Below are 15,909 nucleotides of genomic sequence, written 5' to 3'. Positions count from 1 at the left end.
TTAATTTCTTTGAGATGTAGTTATCAATCTTTCATTTAAACAATTACATATGTATTACCGGATCATGTTACCTTTTTTATCCATCACTTGTTTGATACAAATTTTAGAAACCACTATTATTTTTGGTCCCTACTTAAATGTAATGTTTGATCGTTATAACAAAATGTAATAGAATGTAAATGTATGGAATTTCAAATTGAATGATATGTACTTCTAAAATAAAGGATTCCTATCATGAAAGAAGTGTCATTAGTCTTTGATATTTAATTTGAATTTCTAAGTTTTCTGTAACAATTATATTATAATAAATTCATGGTAATTAAATTTGTAATTCATAAATCAGATTAAAATGCATAATAACATTTACTTTAAAAAAAAATTCCTAGACATTGTAACACAAAACTACATCTGGATGTTAGATCTATCTTATATTTTATTTATGCTCTATCACCTCGTCTGTGTTGTATATATAATATGTAATTCCTACTGTAGATAGAGCAAGAATGAGTTAGGTACAGTTCGTTTCGTGATGTTAGGTCAATGAAAATAATTAGGAGTTGTATTCTTTTACTCTTTAGTATACTTGAAAGAAATCAGAAAGAAATATGTGGCTAGAAGAATGTGATAGTTTTGCTGAACTATGTCGAGGATATTTGCCTTATTATTTACTGATAATTTTGCCAATTTTTATTATTATTTCTCCGGTTAACCCAGTTGCCGCATCTCACGAATTCCCAGTCTATCGAATGCACCAGTATGACTTGCACGGTGTGCCACATGGTAACGAAATGTTTTCACCTTGGATATTTATTTTATTAATATTGCCATTTTACTAACTTGCTTAACATTTCATTTACATAATCTATGATCAGGTTGCCGTAGTGCGCCGATTTCGTTGGAAGCAAGATCCCTTACAGGGTGGAGTACTTCTAGACACTGTGTAGTTACAAAAGCTTTAAGTCTTACTCCAAGTTTATTTCACTCTATTAAACATAAGGCTGGAGCTTTGATAGTAGTTTTACCAGAAAAACTTAATGACTTGACATTAGAGGAAAAACAGGTTGATCCACTTTATTCTTGATAGATCTTTTTCTTAAACATAACAGTTATATTTTAAATTCTTGTAATTTCACTATATTCTTATTGTTATTCTCTATAATTCTTGTTGTTTATTGCAGCATATTATGAGTCTGGAAGAATCTATGCTGTTTGGGCCAGAAACAACAATTCCAGTGTATTTTACTTCATGGCATCCTGATTTGCAAACTATATTAGATGACCTCTCCAATGGTTTTATTACTGATGAGAAAGCTGGATCTGCAGCTGAAGCAATGTTTAATTCTATATCTGCTAGTGGTTATCAAGTAGTTGTAGCAACTGGACAGGCATTAGCTAAGACAGATGTAAAAATAGCTACTTTACATGGGAAGCTAACTGGCACTGGAGCTGAAGAGAAGTTACCAACTATAGCCTTGGTAACGCATTACGATAGTGCTGGTGTTGCACCTGTAAGAGAACTATTGATATAAATGTTTATTCATACAGCTGCTAAGAATCTTAGAAATATAATATATATATATATATGTATATATGTTATTGCTAACAAATAGGAATTGTCTTTCGGAGCGGACAGTAATGCATCAGGAGTGGCAATATTATTGGAAATAGCACGATTATTTTCTACTTTGTATTCTACTAGTAGATCAAGACCACAATATAATCTTGTTTTCATTGTAACTGGTGCTGGCAAACTTAATTACCAGGGCAGTAAAAAGTGGCTGGAGGATCAATTAGATGGACTTGAAGGCTCAATAATACAAGTATTATATACATTAAAAGACCTCTATCATCATACATTTGTTTTAAAATTTTGAAGTAATAATATATTATTTCAATTATTAGGATGCTGCATATGTTATTTGCCTAGACACAGTATCTACTAGTGACAATCTTTATGTGCATGTCTCCAAACCACCTAAAGAAAATTCTACAGGTGGTCTTTTTTACAAAAAACTTAAAGCTGTGTCTGAGTCATTGAATATGACTACTGTTGAAGGCGTACACAAAAAAATCAATCTAGCTGATGAAACATTGGCTTGGGAACATGAAAGATATAGTATTCGTAGATTTCCAGCTACAACTTTGTCAACTTTGAAAAGCCATGAAGATCCAATTAGAACAACGATCTTAGATGTAATAGAGACAAGACAAATAGATAGATTATACAAACATACACAAACAATCGCAGAAGCATTAGCTAGACATATATATAATTTAAGCTCTAGTCAAGTTTTCATGGATCCTCTGGTATACATCTTTTATCATTTAAGTAAGAGAAATGAGAAAATACATCTCTTTGTTTCATTAACTGAATTTAATTTTTTTAGGGAGTTTCTAAGGAATCATTATCCTTATGGTTTAGTTACTTAGCGTCGCAACCAAGGGCTGCTACATTACTGGTAGACAAAAATAATATGTTAGTTGGTACATTAAAAGAAGCAATGGCTAGATATTTGGGAGATGTTAAAGTTACCTTGCATAGTCCTGATAAGCAAGACCCAGAATTTGTATTTTATGATATTACAAAAGCAATATTGAATGTGTACAGGTAAATTTTTAAATTTCACTTATTATTTCATTTGTTATCAACATTGTTTCTTGTAGATAACGTAGTTTATTATATTTCAGTGTAAAACCAGCTGTATTCGATCTCTTTCTTACAATTGCCATAATTATATATTTGGGACTTATTTATGTAATCGTGCACAATTTCCCTCGCGCATATACTTTAGCAATTCGTTTTTCTGTAAAGAACAAATCATCGTGAAATTGTATTCAACTATCGTTTCTTTGTTGCATTGTAAAAATTTGCTACACGTTTTTTAATGAATTTAATATATAATGTTATAGGTGTTAAAGGTGAAGCAAAACCGTATGTACATTAATTTTTGCTGGTATTAATCTTGAATTAAAAATCGTCTACATATTGTATCTTAGATAATCTATAATGTTACATAGTTTAACTTTAACTCGAATTTTCGTCCACGCATCTTCTCTATCAAATAAAGATAATGCAAATAGCAGAGTTATTTAGGAGAGAGAACATTACTTCTCGTTCTATGATAAATTATTATGTAAGAGTACGTGATAATTAAGACCAAGTAATAACAGACCAAATAGTGAGACTTCAGAATGCAATTTATGAATAAAAAGACTGGCAAATTTTAGCAAATACAGAATTTAGTAATAAAAGTAATTCCAAATCGTATATAGAACACTAGAGAATATTAGTTTTATTTAAATGCAAATCTAATATTTTGTTTAATAGTTATTATCGTGTCCGCGATACATAGTACATAATATTCCTATTATAATGTAATAATCTTGTGTATACATATATCACGTGAATTAAGGTAATTCCATAGCACAGGTAGTGTTATGTAACAAAGCAAATGTTTTTAAATCTTTTCTTGTTAAATTATACAGAAAACTATTTGCCAAATATTAGTACTATAAAAACATTCAATGGAAGCAAAAAAACTTAGAGAATAAACTATTTGAATGATAAAGAATAATAGATATTTATTAATGATTATTTAAGTGCAATTATATGGACGAAATGTAAAAAGCTTGTAAAATAAACGTGATGGAAAATAATCATTGCTTCTTATTTTTACCTAAATATTACAATTTTATCAAATTTTATATTTGATATATTTTTCATTGATACAGATTATATTACTTGCAAAAGATTACATACAGATCATATCCTATAAAACAAAATTATGCAGAGATTGAAGACTATTATACACCTAAACAGGTTTGTCTAGTTCATTATACTTTCACTTCTTCAGAATCAAGCATTAGTCCAGTATTCATTGAGATATACTACAAATTGTAAGGCGCACTAAAATATGAATTCTATTCTTAATAAAAGTATCTTATTCTTACTATATTTTGATTCAACTATAATTGTGAACAAAAACATTGTGTTTTAAATGTTTATTTTCTTAACAGGTACAAAATTTCAAAATAGGAGATGGATAATATTGAGAAGAACCATGAGCTTACTGGCAGAATGTATAACACCAGAATTGAAAGCTATAGAAGCAGCTGGTACTTGGAAAAAGGAGAGAGTAATTGCTTCGCCTCAACGAACACGTATTGTATTAACAAATGGAACACAGGCCCTAAATTTCTGTGCTAACAATTATTTAGGGTTAGCAGTAAGTATTAGAATTTCTAAAATTAATATGATAAAATTGTGTTTACCATATTAATCAATTTTCATTATTTCTTAAATTTAGGATAATAAAGAAGTCATTTCTGCTGCAAAACTTGCTCTGGATAAGTATGGAGCAGGTTTAAGTTCTGTTAGATTTATATGTGGTACACAAGACATTCACATAGAATTAGAAAAGAAAATTGCTAACTTTCATGGCAGAGAAGATGCTATTCTTTATGCATCTTGTTTCGATGCAAATGCTGGATTATTTGAGACATTATTAACACCTGAAGATACTGTTATAAGTGATGAGCTTAATCATGCTTCCATCATTGACGGTATCAGGTTATGTAAAGCAAGGAGACAGAGGTGAGTGAGTTAAATTTATTTCATTTTTCTTTATTATGTAAAAATATATTATATTTTGCAAAGGTACAAGCATAGGGACATGATAGATTTGGAGAATAAGCTACAGGATAGTATGTCTTCGCGTTTACGATTGATTGCAACTGACGGCGTCTTTTCTATGGATGGCACTGTTGCGCCATTACCAAAAATATTAGAGCTTTCAAAGAAATATAACGCTCTTACGTTTGTGGATGATTGTCATGCTACTGGATTTTTTGGAAAAGCTGGAAGGTAATTACATTTATTTTTATACACTTTGTATTAAATTTCTATTAATTAATGCCGATACAATTTTTTATTCTATAACAATTGTTCAGTTTTTTTCACATTTCTTAACTCTCTTTTAAAATTCGGACCTAAATTTACTGTGGGTTTTATTTATCTTAACTTACTCTAATTTTTTTTAAATATATTGTATTATTGAAAAATAATTAGTTTAACTATAAAGTTTATTTTAATATTATAATTTAATTCTAGAGGCACAGAGGATTATTTTAATCAATTAGGAAATGTTGATATCATTAACTCCACGTTAGGCAAAGCTCTTGGTGGAGCAGCAGGTGGTTATACAACTAGTAAAAAAGAACTTATTAATTTGTTGAGACAACGTAGCAGACCATATTTATTTTCAAATTCATTGCCACCACCTGTAGTTGCATCAGCTAGTAAGGTATACTAAAATGTCAATTTTTTTTTGTTAAAATAACAGAAATAATGTGATCACTCATATTTTTATTTTTTAATATTGTATATAGGTTATAGATTTAATAACAAACTCTACGGAATTTTTGGATCATTTAAAAAATAATACCAATCTGTTTAGAAGTAATATGAAAGCAGCTGGTTTTACAATTGCTGGTGACAATCATCCTATCTGTCCTGTTATGATAGGTGATGCAAGATTAGCTACTGAATTTGCTGATAAAATGATTGGTAAATATTTACAATATATCATGTAATGTATCAATTTTTAACAATACGTATAATAATCGTTTTCTATTTATAGAACAAGGGATCTATGTTATCGGTTTTAGTTATCCAGTAGTACCAAAAGATAAAGCGCGAATACGTGTTCAAATTAGTGCTGCACATTCAGAAAAGGACATAGAATATGCTGTAAACGCATTTGTACATATTGGAAAAGAACTTAATGTTATTAGGTGATATTTCTAGTAATTGAAATATTTTTTATAATTCTTTAATCAAATCAGTAGTATAAAAACAAAAATAAAAGTTACACATATATAATTGATCAAGTAATGTTTAATATACAAGTACATCAAACTGAAATTTTTAATATATGCATTCCTATTATATTAAATATTATAAAAGTATTACGTCTTATACAAACTTCATTATGTATAAGTGATCCTTTTAGTTTAAAAATCTTTTGATTACATGTCAAAGTTATATATTTTTACGAAATGTTAATTGTACAGACGTTAAGGCTTATATGGTTTTACAAGATTTTCCGAAAATTCTCTGACTTGTTGGACTCCTCGAATTTCTTTTTCTAATAAAGGAACTCGGATAATATGAAAATCTTCATAAAGATCCATTATCTAGCAAAGAGTTATTGTATTAATTTCTTAAGCTTCTATATGAAGTAATATGAAATCATAATATTTTGATTTACCTGCTCTAAATATTTGTCTTGTATTTTATGCCTAGCAAGACACAGTTTACAAGATGTATATTTTTCTTTTAAGAATAATAACTGATTCACTATGATATTGTGAGTATCTATACCACATTTTGTTAATTCTTGTACGAGTCTTTCTGTCTCGTACAGTGACAAGAATTCTGCTATGCACACACAAACAAATGTAGTCTGGTCAGGGTTTTTAAATTGTTCATTAACTTGTCGAATGACAACAAGCATCTCCTCTATCTTGTTACAGAATGTATCTACGTTGAAATCTGTCATTCCCAATAATGAACTGATCTATAATAAAGTAGTTTTGAAATTGGAATACTGTTTAAGCTGATACTACATATCATTCATTAAACTAAATATTTATGACCTGTGTAATAAAAGGACTAATCTTCATCTTCAAACGCATTAATTTTCCCAATCCTTTTTCTACTACTTGTGGGAATGATAATAATCTTAAAGTATGACCAGTGGGTGCAGTATCAAAAACAACAACAGAAAAGTTCATTCCTTTAACCAACCTGAAAATATGGATAACATATCAAACAGTTAAGTTATACCATATATAAATATCATTGGTAAAACTACAGAAAAACTATCTCACTTCCGATTTCGATTATTTTTAGTTATTTCATAAAATTTAACATTTTAAACAACTTTTTCCTATACATATAACCAGCAGTTTCGCTTAAAGGGATTTACCGGTACCACTACAGTGAATTCTGCCTATAGTTGTGTGTGTCTGGCAGCATATGCGTCAGTATTGATTGCCGACTGCCAGCCGCTTTTCTTCTGTTTATTAAGCAGATGAGATGGCAATCAATATTGACACACATGTCGTCATAGATGTACAACTATAAGTGGAATAAGTGGAATATAAATAGAATTGTAGAAGTATCAACAGGTTTCTGCAAATATCTCAAAAACTAAGAGATACTATGCTTTTTATATGTATAGAAAAAAATTGTTCAATATTTAATGTCTATAGCATATTTCATAATCATCCAAATCAAAGGTAAGAAAACTTTTCTATGGTTTCACCAATATTGTTACATTACAAAGTATGACTAACTTCATGACTTCTGCATAACTCATTGCTTCGTCTATACCAGGGAATGCTCCGACAATTTCTTGCATTATGCTTCTACTCAATCTCATGGCTTCTCCTCCTGGAACTATTTTGTAAGCAATCTATGTGTATATTTATGCATCAAACTACCAACAACATTGCAAGCATATAAAGTGTAATGCAAAGGTATAACATTGATAAAACAAAATACCCGCTTCACTTTCGAAATACTCCTCTGGTAATTCGGTAATGCCCACGTTTGGATCTATTTCCATAGCGAAAAGATTTTCAAAACCTTTTACTTTCGTCGGAACTTTACTGAACTTTTGATCAAACGCGTCGGAGATATTGTGCGCCGGGTCAGTAGATATGATGAGTACATTTTCTCTGACTTTCGATAACTGCACAGCCAACGAACAACTGGAAGTTAAAACAAGCAATGATCAAACTGCGATAAACAAACGAACTTCTGAGGTTAGAATATTAACCTGCACGTTGTTTTACCGACTCCACCTTTACCACCGACAAATATCCATCGTAAAGACCGTTGTTCGATTACGTTTCTAATTGAAGGCTCATATTCAATCGTTTCTTCATCATTTATGCTCATATTCATTAAGAAAGACCGTATTCCTAACAAATTTTACCACGTCATTTACTAATGTCGCTAGTTATGGGGCAAGAGCTTTTTTTGTGTTAGATACACAATAATTGACAGAGAGTGGCGCTACAATCGCTCAATCATAGCTCCACACATTACATCCTACATTAAGTCGTTTCTAGCCCGCACACCAGCGAAGTTATAGATGGCGTTACCGTCATGGATTAGGTTATTGGGACATCATTCAAGTTGGTGAGAGTGAGATGATAGCTGAGAGGGTAAGACACATATGAGGCACGACATGACTAGATCAGCGGTTCTTAACCTGTGGCCCATAGTTCCCGGGGAACGAAAATCTTCATACATGCAAGTTATTATTATATTATTCGAATAAAAATCATTTACTTTATTCATAATGAACCTCTTCTCTCCGAGAAGGTTGTTGAACAGTTAATGTGTTTTAAATATATATATTTGGCACATTACTTATTTAAATCTTGAGTTAAATCTTAGGGATCCACAACAATAAAAAATTATTTAAAGGAGGTCTATGATAAATAGAAGATTAAGAACCGCTGGACTAACTGGCAGAAATAAAAGCTATCTCGAGTTAAGGGGAAAGAGACAATAGAATAAGACTAAATACACATAGGGTGGGCCATGTCCATAAGTCAACTTCCCATTTAAAGGTTGCATAATCTTTTCTTATTGTATATTTTTAAATTTTTGTTTCAGATTTTCATATTTTCTTTTTTGGGAATTTAAATTATTTTTTTTTTGGATTTAAATGGAAATTTGTTTCATCCACAGAATATTATGATAAATACTCTGCTTTGGATATCTTGTATATATTTATGTATTATATTCGTTCTATAGATTTTTGCACCTTTATATTTCCCAAAAATGGATAGATATCCGTTTATTACGTACTCTATCAATTATATTCTCAAAAATATGAATTTGCGTAAAAGTCCCCCCCCCCCCCCCCCAAATCGAACACACTATTTGTTTAATCGACGAAAAACAAGTATCGAGAAAGACAAATCGACCTCTCGCCGTTACAAAAATTTCAATACGCTATCGATCTGAATACAGAATCGACTTCGAGGGATCGTAGACATACGATTATACGATAGATGTGGTATATAGTTTTTAATACTGGGCTAATTTGGAAATGCATGAAGTGTCTGTAAACTCCGGTTCCAAACGTTAGTGCATGGTGTTTGTGCTGTAATTGTTGTTATTCTTTCTATTATCAAGCGGCGTGACTGAGAAATTGAATGTAGCATGCCGCAATTTCATAAAATCGAAATAAATAGGACCGAATGGGAGGTTCCGGAACGATACCAAATGCTCACGCCAGTGGGATCAGGAGCTTATGGTCAGGTCTGGTAAGAATTCAGAAAAACAATTCCAACATAAATTTATATGTTTCAATAATTGCATAATACCATTCTAATCTCACATATTTTTTAGATTGTTCCTTATTCGGGAACCTGTCTATAATATTTAAACGATCCCGCTCCATATCTCGTTAATAATTTAAGATTTGGTTGCGACCATGAACCAATCATAACCTTGACATTTCTACGATCGTTCATTATGCCACTTAAAATCGTATATACACATATGTCATTCTTTCTTTTTTCTTATTTTGTAATTTAGATTTTAACGAGATTATCAATACGTAAATGTTACGATTGCGGCAGCTCGTGCAAGTATCTCGTGCACCGTCGTATTCTACATCAGGGGCCAAACTAAAATTAGAATTATTTGACAATGCTTTTCCGTGAAGATGAATTTAATGAGATGTATTATACCCGAATTTTCTCGGTGAAACATTTCACAGAACTACCACTTGGATTTGATAATCGATTCGTAAATTTATATTAACTCCTACTTTATTATTTAATTCTTTAAGTACATGAAATACATTGTGTTTTCTAGAAAGATAAATCCTCTTATGATCATAAAAGAAGATTGATATATACATATACATATATTATATAATTTTAAATAATTATGTTTAAGTTAGTTATTAAGATTTAAGTTTATTATTGTAAATGTAAACTGTAATATATATGTATTTATTGATTCCCTTCTGAATTACAAGAATTTCTACTTCCTTATTATAAATATACATTCACATAATCTTACAATTGAGTATTTATATATTATATATATTCTTATTTTGTTTTATATAAATCACAGTAGAAACTGGATTAAGGAATCATATATATATATTTTTAGCTCGGCAGTTGACACAAAAACTGGACAGAAAGTAGCAATAAAAAAATTAGCCAGACCATTCCAATCAGCTGTGCATGCAAAACGCACATACAGGGAACTTCGTATGTTGAAGCATATGAATCATGAAAATGTGAGTATACAAATGTGAATTATATATAAGTTTAATATATCTTTGAAGTTGGCATTGTAGAAATTAATGGATTTAGAAACTTTATCTTGTTACTAAATTTAGGGACAACTATGTTATGTATAGTGAGTTCCATCATGCTATTATTGACCTGTGCAAATCAAAATCAATGAAATAATCATATAATTCATTGCAGGTAATTGGTTTACTAGATGTATTCCATCCCTCTTCTTCTTTAGAAGATTTTCAGCAGGTGTAAGTGCTTTTATGTACTTTTATAATGTTGATTATCTCTTTTCAACCCCTTGATTATGACTCCTTATCATGTTTTAGTAATCACATGTACTTTTAATAGATATTTAGTCACGCATCTGATGGGTGCAGATCTCAATAATATTGTAAGAACTCAGAAACTTTCGGATGATCATGTACAGTTTCTTGTATATCAAATCCTTCGTGGTCTCAAATATATTCATTCTGCGAGTATAATACACAGGGTAAAGTAGCATAACTGATAATAACAATTTAAATGTAATATAGAATACTTTAAATACATTCTTGTCAAATTTAGGATTTGAAACCTTCTAATATAGCTGTAAATGAAGATTGTGAGCTGAAAATTTTAGATTTTGGATTAGCCAGACCTACAGAAAATGAAATGACTGGTTATGTTGCTACAAGGTGGTATAGAGCTCCAGAAATTATGCTTAATTGGATGCATTATAATCAAACAGGTGGTTATTATTTTTCTTTCTGCAAATATCTTATAATACACAATAGTATAATATTTATGCTTTTTAGTTGATATATGGTCTGTTGGATGTATAATGGCCGAGCTATTAACGGGGAGAACGTTATTTCCGGGAACAGATCGTATCCTTTTTACAACCAATCATGCTTTTTATAATTCCTCTTAATATCAATGTCTAATATTCAAGTTTGTTGTTTGTGGTTTTCACCTAATTATGTTGTACTTGTATGCACATAAAACTTCTTTCATAATTCATCTTCAATGAATATTATAAATCTTTAACCATCTTTAACCATCTCAGAATTAAAAGATATGCTTTTCGCTAAGGCTCTACATGGCTTCTTTCCTGCTTTAAAATGTTCAGTTATTTTACTAATATGTTAATTACATAGTATTTTATTTGTCAGTTGGCAGAAAATGCTTTAATTTAGCTTCTGTTTGATAGCAAGGAAAATTAGCTTCTATTTTACAAGTAAAAATTCATTTAAATATGTATATAATTTTTAATATGCTTCAATGCACGAAATTGTCTGTTGTATTTATGTAATAATTGAAGTATCCATATAGTGAAAGTAGAAAAAGGTGTGGTGGAACCTTAGCAAGAGCAGATATACACCAACTGAACTTAATAATGGAGATACTGGGTACTCCACGCGACGAGTTTATGCAAAAAATATCGTCAGAGTCGGTAAGTAATTTTTAAATTGTTAAATAAGAATTTATCCATAGAAAAAGCCTAAATAGTGCATGCTGCTCATTGATAACGTGTTACGATTTAATTGCCTCGCATGTTACATGTTTTTTTATCAATATTTCCCTGATTAATAAATTTCACTATATATATATGACTAAAATGAAAGAATTATCTTCATAATATTTACAAATTTGTTTGGTGAATATATGTTATTTCCATATATATATTATAACTCGTACTTTGGAATGCTAACAAATGCTTAAAATAATTACAACCATAATTCATATTACATTGCTTTAAGTTTTTCCTACTCCTGTATAATAAATTATGCTTTAAACATACCTTAACTTTAAGCAGACATTGATCATCTAACACGAGTTTTAGTACTCTGTGGTACACCCACAGAGGAAACTTTAAGCAAAATTACCAGCCAAGAGGTAATTTTTTTTTAGATAAATATTTTTTGCAATCTTTTTTAATTATTTTTTTTATGAATTAAAATTTCTTACATTATTTATTTGCATTTTATAATTCTTTCCATAATATTAAAAATAATTTTGTCTATAATATGATTTTGCTTTGAAGTTTAAAATATAAGGCAATATTAATATTAAAAGAGCTACAAAAAGAGTATAATATGAGTTATAACAAAAATATGTAACGCATTTATGAGGTATTACATGCACAATTTTTGAAGAATATTTTCATGAAATATTGTATAAATTTCAAATATTGAAATAATGCAATTTATACGTAAAAACTGAAAATTAATAAGTAAAAATATTGTTTTAGGCGAGAAACTATATACAAAGTTTACCTCCGCTAAAAAAAAAGAACTTCAAAGAAGTATTTCGCGGAGCCAATCCTTTAGGTAATTACCGAATTTAAAAAGTCTTCTAAATTGAAATTATTTTTATAAATTAAATTAACATATTTTTCTTACTTTTCAGCTATAGATTTACTTGAATTAATGTTAGAACTAGATGCAGAGAAACGAATTACAGCAGAACAAGCTTTAGCTCACCCATATCTTGCACAGTATGCTGATCCAACTGATGAACCAGTATCTTTACCATATGATCAAAGTTTTGAAGATATGGATTTACCTGTTGAAAAATGGAAAGGTATATGTTTTCATTGTAATATATATATGTATATTTTATAAATAGTCATTAATATATTACTAACGCGGTAATTCATTTTTATTATTTGTAGAACTTGTTTATCATGAAGTTATAAATTTTGTACCTCAACAATTACCTGCAATGGCTTCGACGATTGAGTCTTCTTCGTAAGGTTACGTCGATAGCACAAATAATATAGTAAGATAAGTAAGATAATACAGTAAGATAATCTTAACAATGAATAATTATGAAAAGATACATGTATAATTGTTATATACAAAGGATATCACATTGTATATAATATGGTGTTACATAAGTAACAGAGTTAATTATACAAACTTATTTGTATTAGAGGCAAAATGTATATTTTTGTTAATGACGCATGATACAAGGAAATGCTAATATTTTTCACACTGAGCATTGGTTGTTTTAGAATATAAAGCTATCAAACATGTGACAAATTATTCATATTCATGGTTTTATATGGACATTTTTGTTACATATTCACGTGTTTGAATACTTTGAAGCTACGAGTGCAAGCGTAATTTAATAACCGAAGATCTATTAAGGATTTAAAGCAACTTTTTTTTTGTAAAAAGCCGAATTACTTAATATAAAAGACAACTCCTTATCAATAAAAATAAATTATTAAGAAACTACTAGCTTCAAGGGTTAGATTTTGTTGTATACACCGCTGGTTCTAGTCTATAACATAGAACATATTACATCGAATTTATGGTTAAAAATAATTCTTATTTCACATGCAGATGTAATTTAAAATAATTTAATCTCTAAGATATTGTTATAATGATGCTTTTAACAACAAACATGGCTGAATAAATTTTTTGATCTTTGTATATCGTTCGTTATTTATATTAAGAATTATTCATCTTATTCTTTCACTATGCACATACATTTACGTAAGAAAATCAATAGCTAAACAGATTATATACTTCATGTATTCTTTCATTTTTTTTTCATGTATATTTTTCTAAATTCTAGTAACTTTTTGAATCTTACGTATGTATGATGTATAATCCGAACGTAATTCATTCATTGCATTTTTTCAGCATACAAATTTTTGCTACGAATTTTAATATAAGCTCAAGATATGTACATATAGCTTTTATGATATGTAAATAATGGCATCTATCCAAGTGGGGGATTAAATAACCTGATTATGCTACAAATGATCGAAGCAATTTATCATGCCAATTGCATGGACCGATAGTCTAACGTTGAGATTAGTAATTTTTTACAGTAAACACGAATGTCTAAGAAATCCTTTTCATCCGGATTATAAGAACAAGCGATGTCGTTATAAAGCTTACAAAGAAATTGTGGATTCTATGGATGTTTGCTGCTTAACAGTTTATGATTGTATCAAAAGAATTACCTGTGTAAAGGCCCAATACTGTTATGAGCTATCTAAAATCAGTGCTGCAATTTCCTGTGAGAAGTTTTATAGACCAATAGCGAACTGGTTTCCAATAATCCATGAACTGTTTTTTCCATTTATACCAACTTACAATTGTACAAGTGATTGCTGCAAGGTACATATCAACTTATAACAAAACACATCGTACAAATTTTATTTATTTATTATAACAATTTTGTTATAGATATGCAGTGATAAAACAGGCACACATGAAAGTTATGACTATAAAGAAACACAGGAGCAGTCGACACGTCCAGTCCCTGCGGAACCAAAAGCATTAAGCACAGATTGTGGTTGTCCATATGAAACTTGTTATTGTGACAAATCGAATATAGCTAAACCTCGTACTCGTCTTAGGTAATTTATTTCATTTACATAGTGTTAATACATCACTGATTAATATTAGTGTACATAATAAAATATATTAAAACATGGTCCACTTAGGAAAGCAGAAAAACCACCTTCCTTCCTGGCAGAAGAAAAGGGTGTAACTACTTCGCAAACCACAGCAAGAGATTGCAAATATTACTTGCACCAGCAGAAAGTATCTCAAATCGATGTGGGGAGTAATATCAGAAGTATCAGTACTGAGCACGCGACTCAATCTGAACTTTCTTATTTCAAAACCGCATGTACAGCTTGTCAAGTGTGTATGGAAAATGAAGTACCTTTTAACTTGATGAAAAAAGATCTAGTAAATAGATTCTCGTCCTTAGTTCAATCAACGAGAATAAATGTAAAGTTTGTCGAAAGTTATAAGTAACATTAAATGTACGAAATAATTTTCAGAAGGAGACAGACATTAGTTACACAGATTGTGCTCCACCAGTGAAAGACATTAAAGGAAGAAGGAAAACTGACGAGTTTGACATGTTCGGCAAGAGTGTTGCGTTTCAGTTGCGAAATATAAGTTTCGGTGAATATTGATAGCGTAATATATTACAAAGATAATTATTAAGGTAAAATTATTTGTCTTCAGAAATTGCTGTTAAATTGGAGAAACGAATACAAGATATAATTGCACAAGAACGTCTGGATCATATGAAACTGAAATATTTGGATTGCTGTACAGCTTCTAGTTGTAGCGAATGTGCAGTTTTGCGCAAGGAAATGGTTTGCAGCTGCGGCCTTCCGGTAATCATGATCAAGGCAGATTCTTCCTGCGATCTCGATTGCAAGCAACGAATATAATGTTTACGAATTGTCTGTATTTGTTTAGTACTTAGAAAAAAATTTTATCAAAGATATAATATATGAAATATGATTCTATATGTTGGTTCTGGTATTAATATATAGTATCGTAGCGAAACAAAATTAATAAAATAACGTAGAGTGATTTAACAAATGCTTCCGTTCGATGTATCGCGCGATCAAATTCAGTCGCGTTCTCTAACTGAAACTGATTTTATCTTGTGGATAATCGTAAAATTATAAACGTATAAGAAATCGCAAATACTATTTTCATAGAGACACTGTATTAAAATACTGTTGGTAAATTCTTCGTATTATAAAATGTCGTCGAAATGGAACGAGAGATTAGTAATCAGTTTTTTAAAAGCGTACAAGCA

At 30.0% G+C, this 15,909-nt stretch overlaps 5 protein-coding genes across 11 annotated transcripts; 4 read left to right on the top strand and 1 right to left on the bottom strand.

The window, feature by feature from the left end:
- The first annotated feature begins 455 nt into the window (after positions 1-455).
- LOC100648515 (nicalin) lies at positions 456-3,657 on the top strand. The gene is made up of 7 exons (XM_003397037.4): positions 456-780; positions 873-1,060; positions 1,179-1,508; positions 1,611-1,820; positions 1,903-2,307; positions 2,388-2,608; positions 2,689-3,657. Exons 1-7 carry the CDS (start codon positions 606-608, stop codon positions 2,825-2,827), a joined length of 1,668 nt encoding a protein of 555 aa, XP_003397085.1. The 5' UTR covers positions 456-605; the 3' UTR covers positions 2,828-3,657.
- Positions 3,658-3,717: 60 nt separating this feature from the next.
- On the top strand, positions 3,718-6,761 carry LOC100648636 (2-amino-3-ketobutyrate coenzyme A ligase, mitochondrial). 3 transcript variants are annotated; one of them, XM_012310999.3, is made up of 7 exons: positions 3,718-3,820; positions 4,018-4,226; positions 4,308-4,594; positions 4,658-4,864; positions 5,111-5,303; positions 5,389-5,566; positions 5,640-6,761. In XM_012310999.3, exons 2-7 carry the CDS (start codon positions 4,062-4,064, stop codon positions 5,795-5,797), a joined length of 1,188 nt encoding a protein of 395 aa, XP_012166389.1. In that variant the 5' UTR covers positions 3,718-3,820; positions 4,018-4,061; the 3' UTR covers positions 5,798-6,761. The 3 variants fall into 3 exon arrangements, with proteins under 3 accessions (XP_012166389.1, XP_003397086.1, XP_048263862.1); XM_003397038.4 differs by lacking the exon at positions 3,718-3,820 and adding an exon at positions 3,839-3,936; XM_048407905.1 differs by lacking the exon at positions 3,718-3,820 and adding an exon at positions 3,852-3,897.
- On the bottom strand, positions 5,879-8,064 carry LOC100648865 (ATPase ASNA1 homolog). The gene is made up of 6 exons (XM_003397040.4): positions 7,845-8,064; positions 7,568-7,776; positions 7,360-7,462; positions 6,658-6,808; positions 6,270-6,578; positions 5,879-6,195 (listed from the first exon to the last, which is right to left on the bottom strand). The coding sequence occupies exons 1-6, from the start codon at positions 7,970-7,972 to the stop codon at positions 6,076-6,078; spliced, it is 1,020 nt and encodes a 339-aa protein (XP_003397088.1). The 5' UTR covers positions 7,973-8,064; the 3' UTR covers positions 5,879-6,075.
- Positions 8,065-8,952: 888 nt separating this feature from the next.
- LOC100648398 (mitogen-activated protein kinase p38b) lies at positions 8,953-13,760 on the top strand. 3 transcript variants are annotated; one of them, XM_048407909.1, is made up of 11 exons: positions 9,065-9,348; positions 9,623-9,835; positions 10,208-10,337; positions 10,531-10,589; positions 10,690-10,831; positions 10,906-11,068; positions 11,136-11,207; positions 12,137-12,216; positions 12,572-12,650; positions 12,730-12,903; positions 12,995-13,760. In XM_048407909.1, the coding sequence occupies exons 3-11, from the start codon at positions 10,311-10,313 to the stop codon at positions 13,072-13,074; spliced, it is 876 nt and encodes a 291-aa protein (XP_048263866.1). In that variant the 5' UTR covers positions 9,065-9,348; positions 9,623-9,835; positions 10,208-10,310; the 3' UTR covers positions 13,075-13,760. The 3 variants fall into 3 exon arrangements, with proteins under 3 accessions (XP_048263865.1, XP_020719926.1, XP_048263866.1); XM_048407908.1 differs by lacking the exon at positions 9,623-9,835 and having other exon boundaries at positions 8,953-9,348; XM_020864267.2 differs by lacking the exons at positions 9,623-9,835; positions 12,137-12,216 and adding an exon at positions 11,694-11,773 and having other exon boundaries at positions 9,057-9,348.
- Positions 13,761-13,851: 91 nt separating this feature from the next.
- On the top strand, positions 13,852-15,612 carry LOC105665989. 3 transcript variants are annotated; one of them, XM_048407907.1, is made up of 5 exons: positions 13,852-14,456; positions 14,526-14,698; positions 14,786-14,987; positions 15,134-15,257; positions 15,321-15,612. In XM_048407907.1, the coding sequence occupies exons 1-5, from the start codon at positions 14,112-14,114 to the stop codon at positions 15,530-15,532; spliced, it is 1,056 nt and encodes a 351-aa protein (XP_048263864.1). In that variant the 5' UTR covers positions 13,852-14,111; the 3' UTR covers positions 15,533-15,612. The 3 variants fall into 3 exon arrangements, with proteins under 3 accessions (XP_048263864.1, XP_020719925.2, XP_012166387.2); XM_020864266.2 differs by having other exon boundaries at positions 15,131-15,257; XM_012310997.3 differs by having other exon boundaries at positions 13,860-14,456; positions 14,786-15,035; positions 15,131-15,257.
- The last annotated feature ends 297 nt before the right edge of the window (positions 15,613-15,909 follow it).

This window comes from Bombus terrestris, chromosome 8 (genome assembly GCF_910591885.1).
Source record: "Bombus terrestris chromosome 8, iyBomTerr1.2, whole genome shotgun sequence".
Classification (NCBI taxonomy): Eukaryota; Metazoa; Arthropoda; class Insecta; order Hymenoptera; family Apidae; genus Bombus; species Bombus terrestris.
Note: the sequence above shows the minus strand (reverse complement) of the source record. Positions and strands in the feature narration are given on the sequence as shown.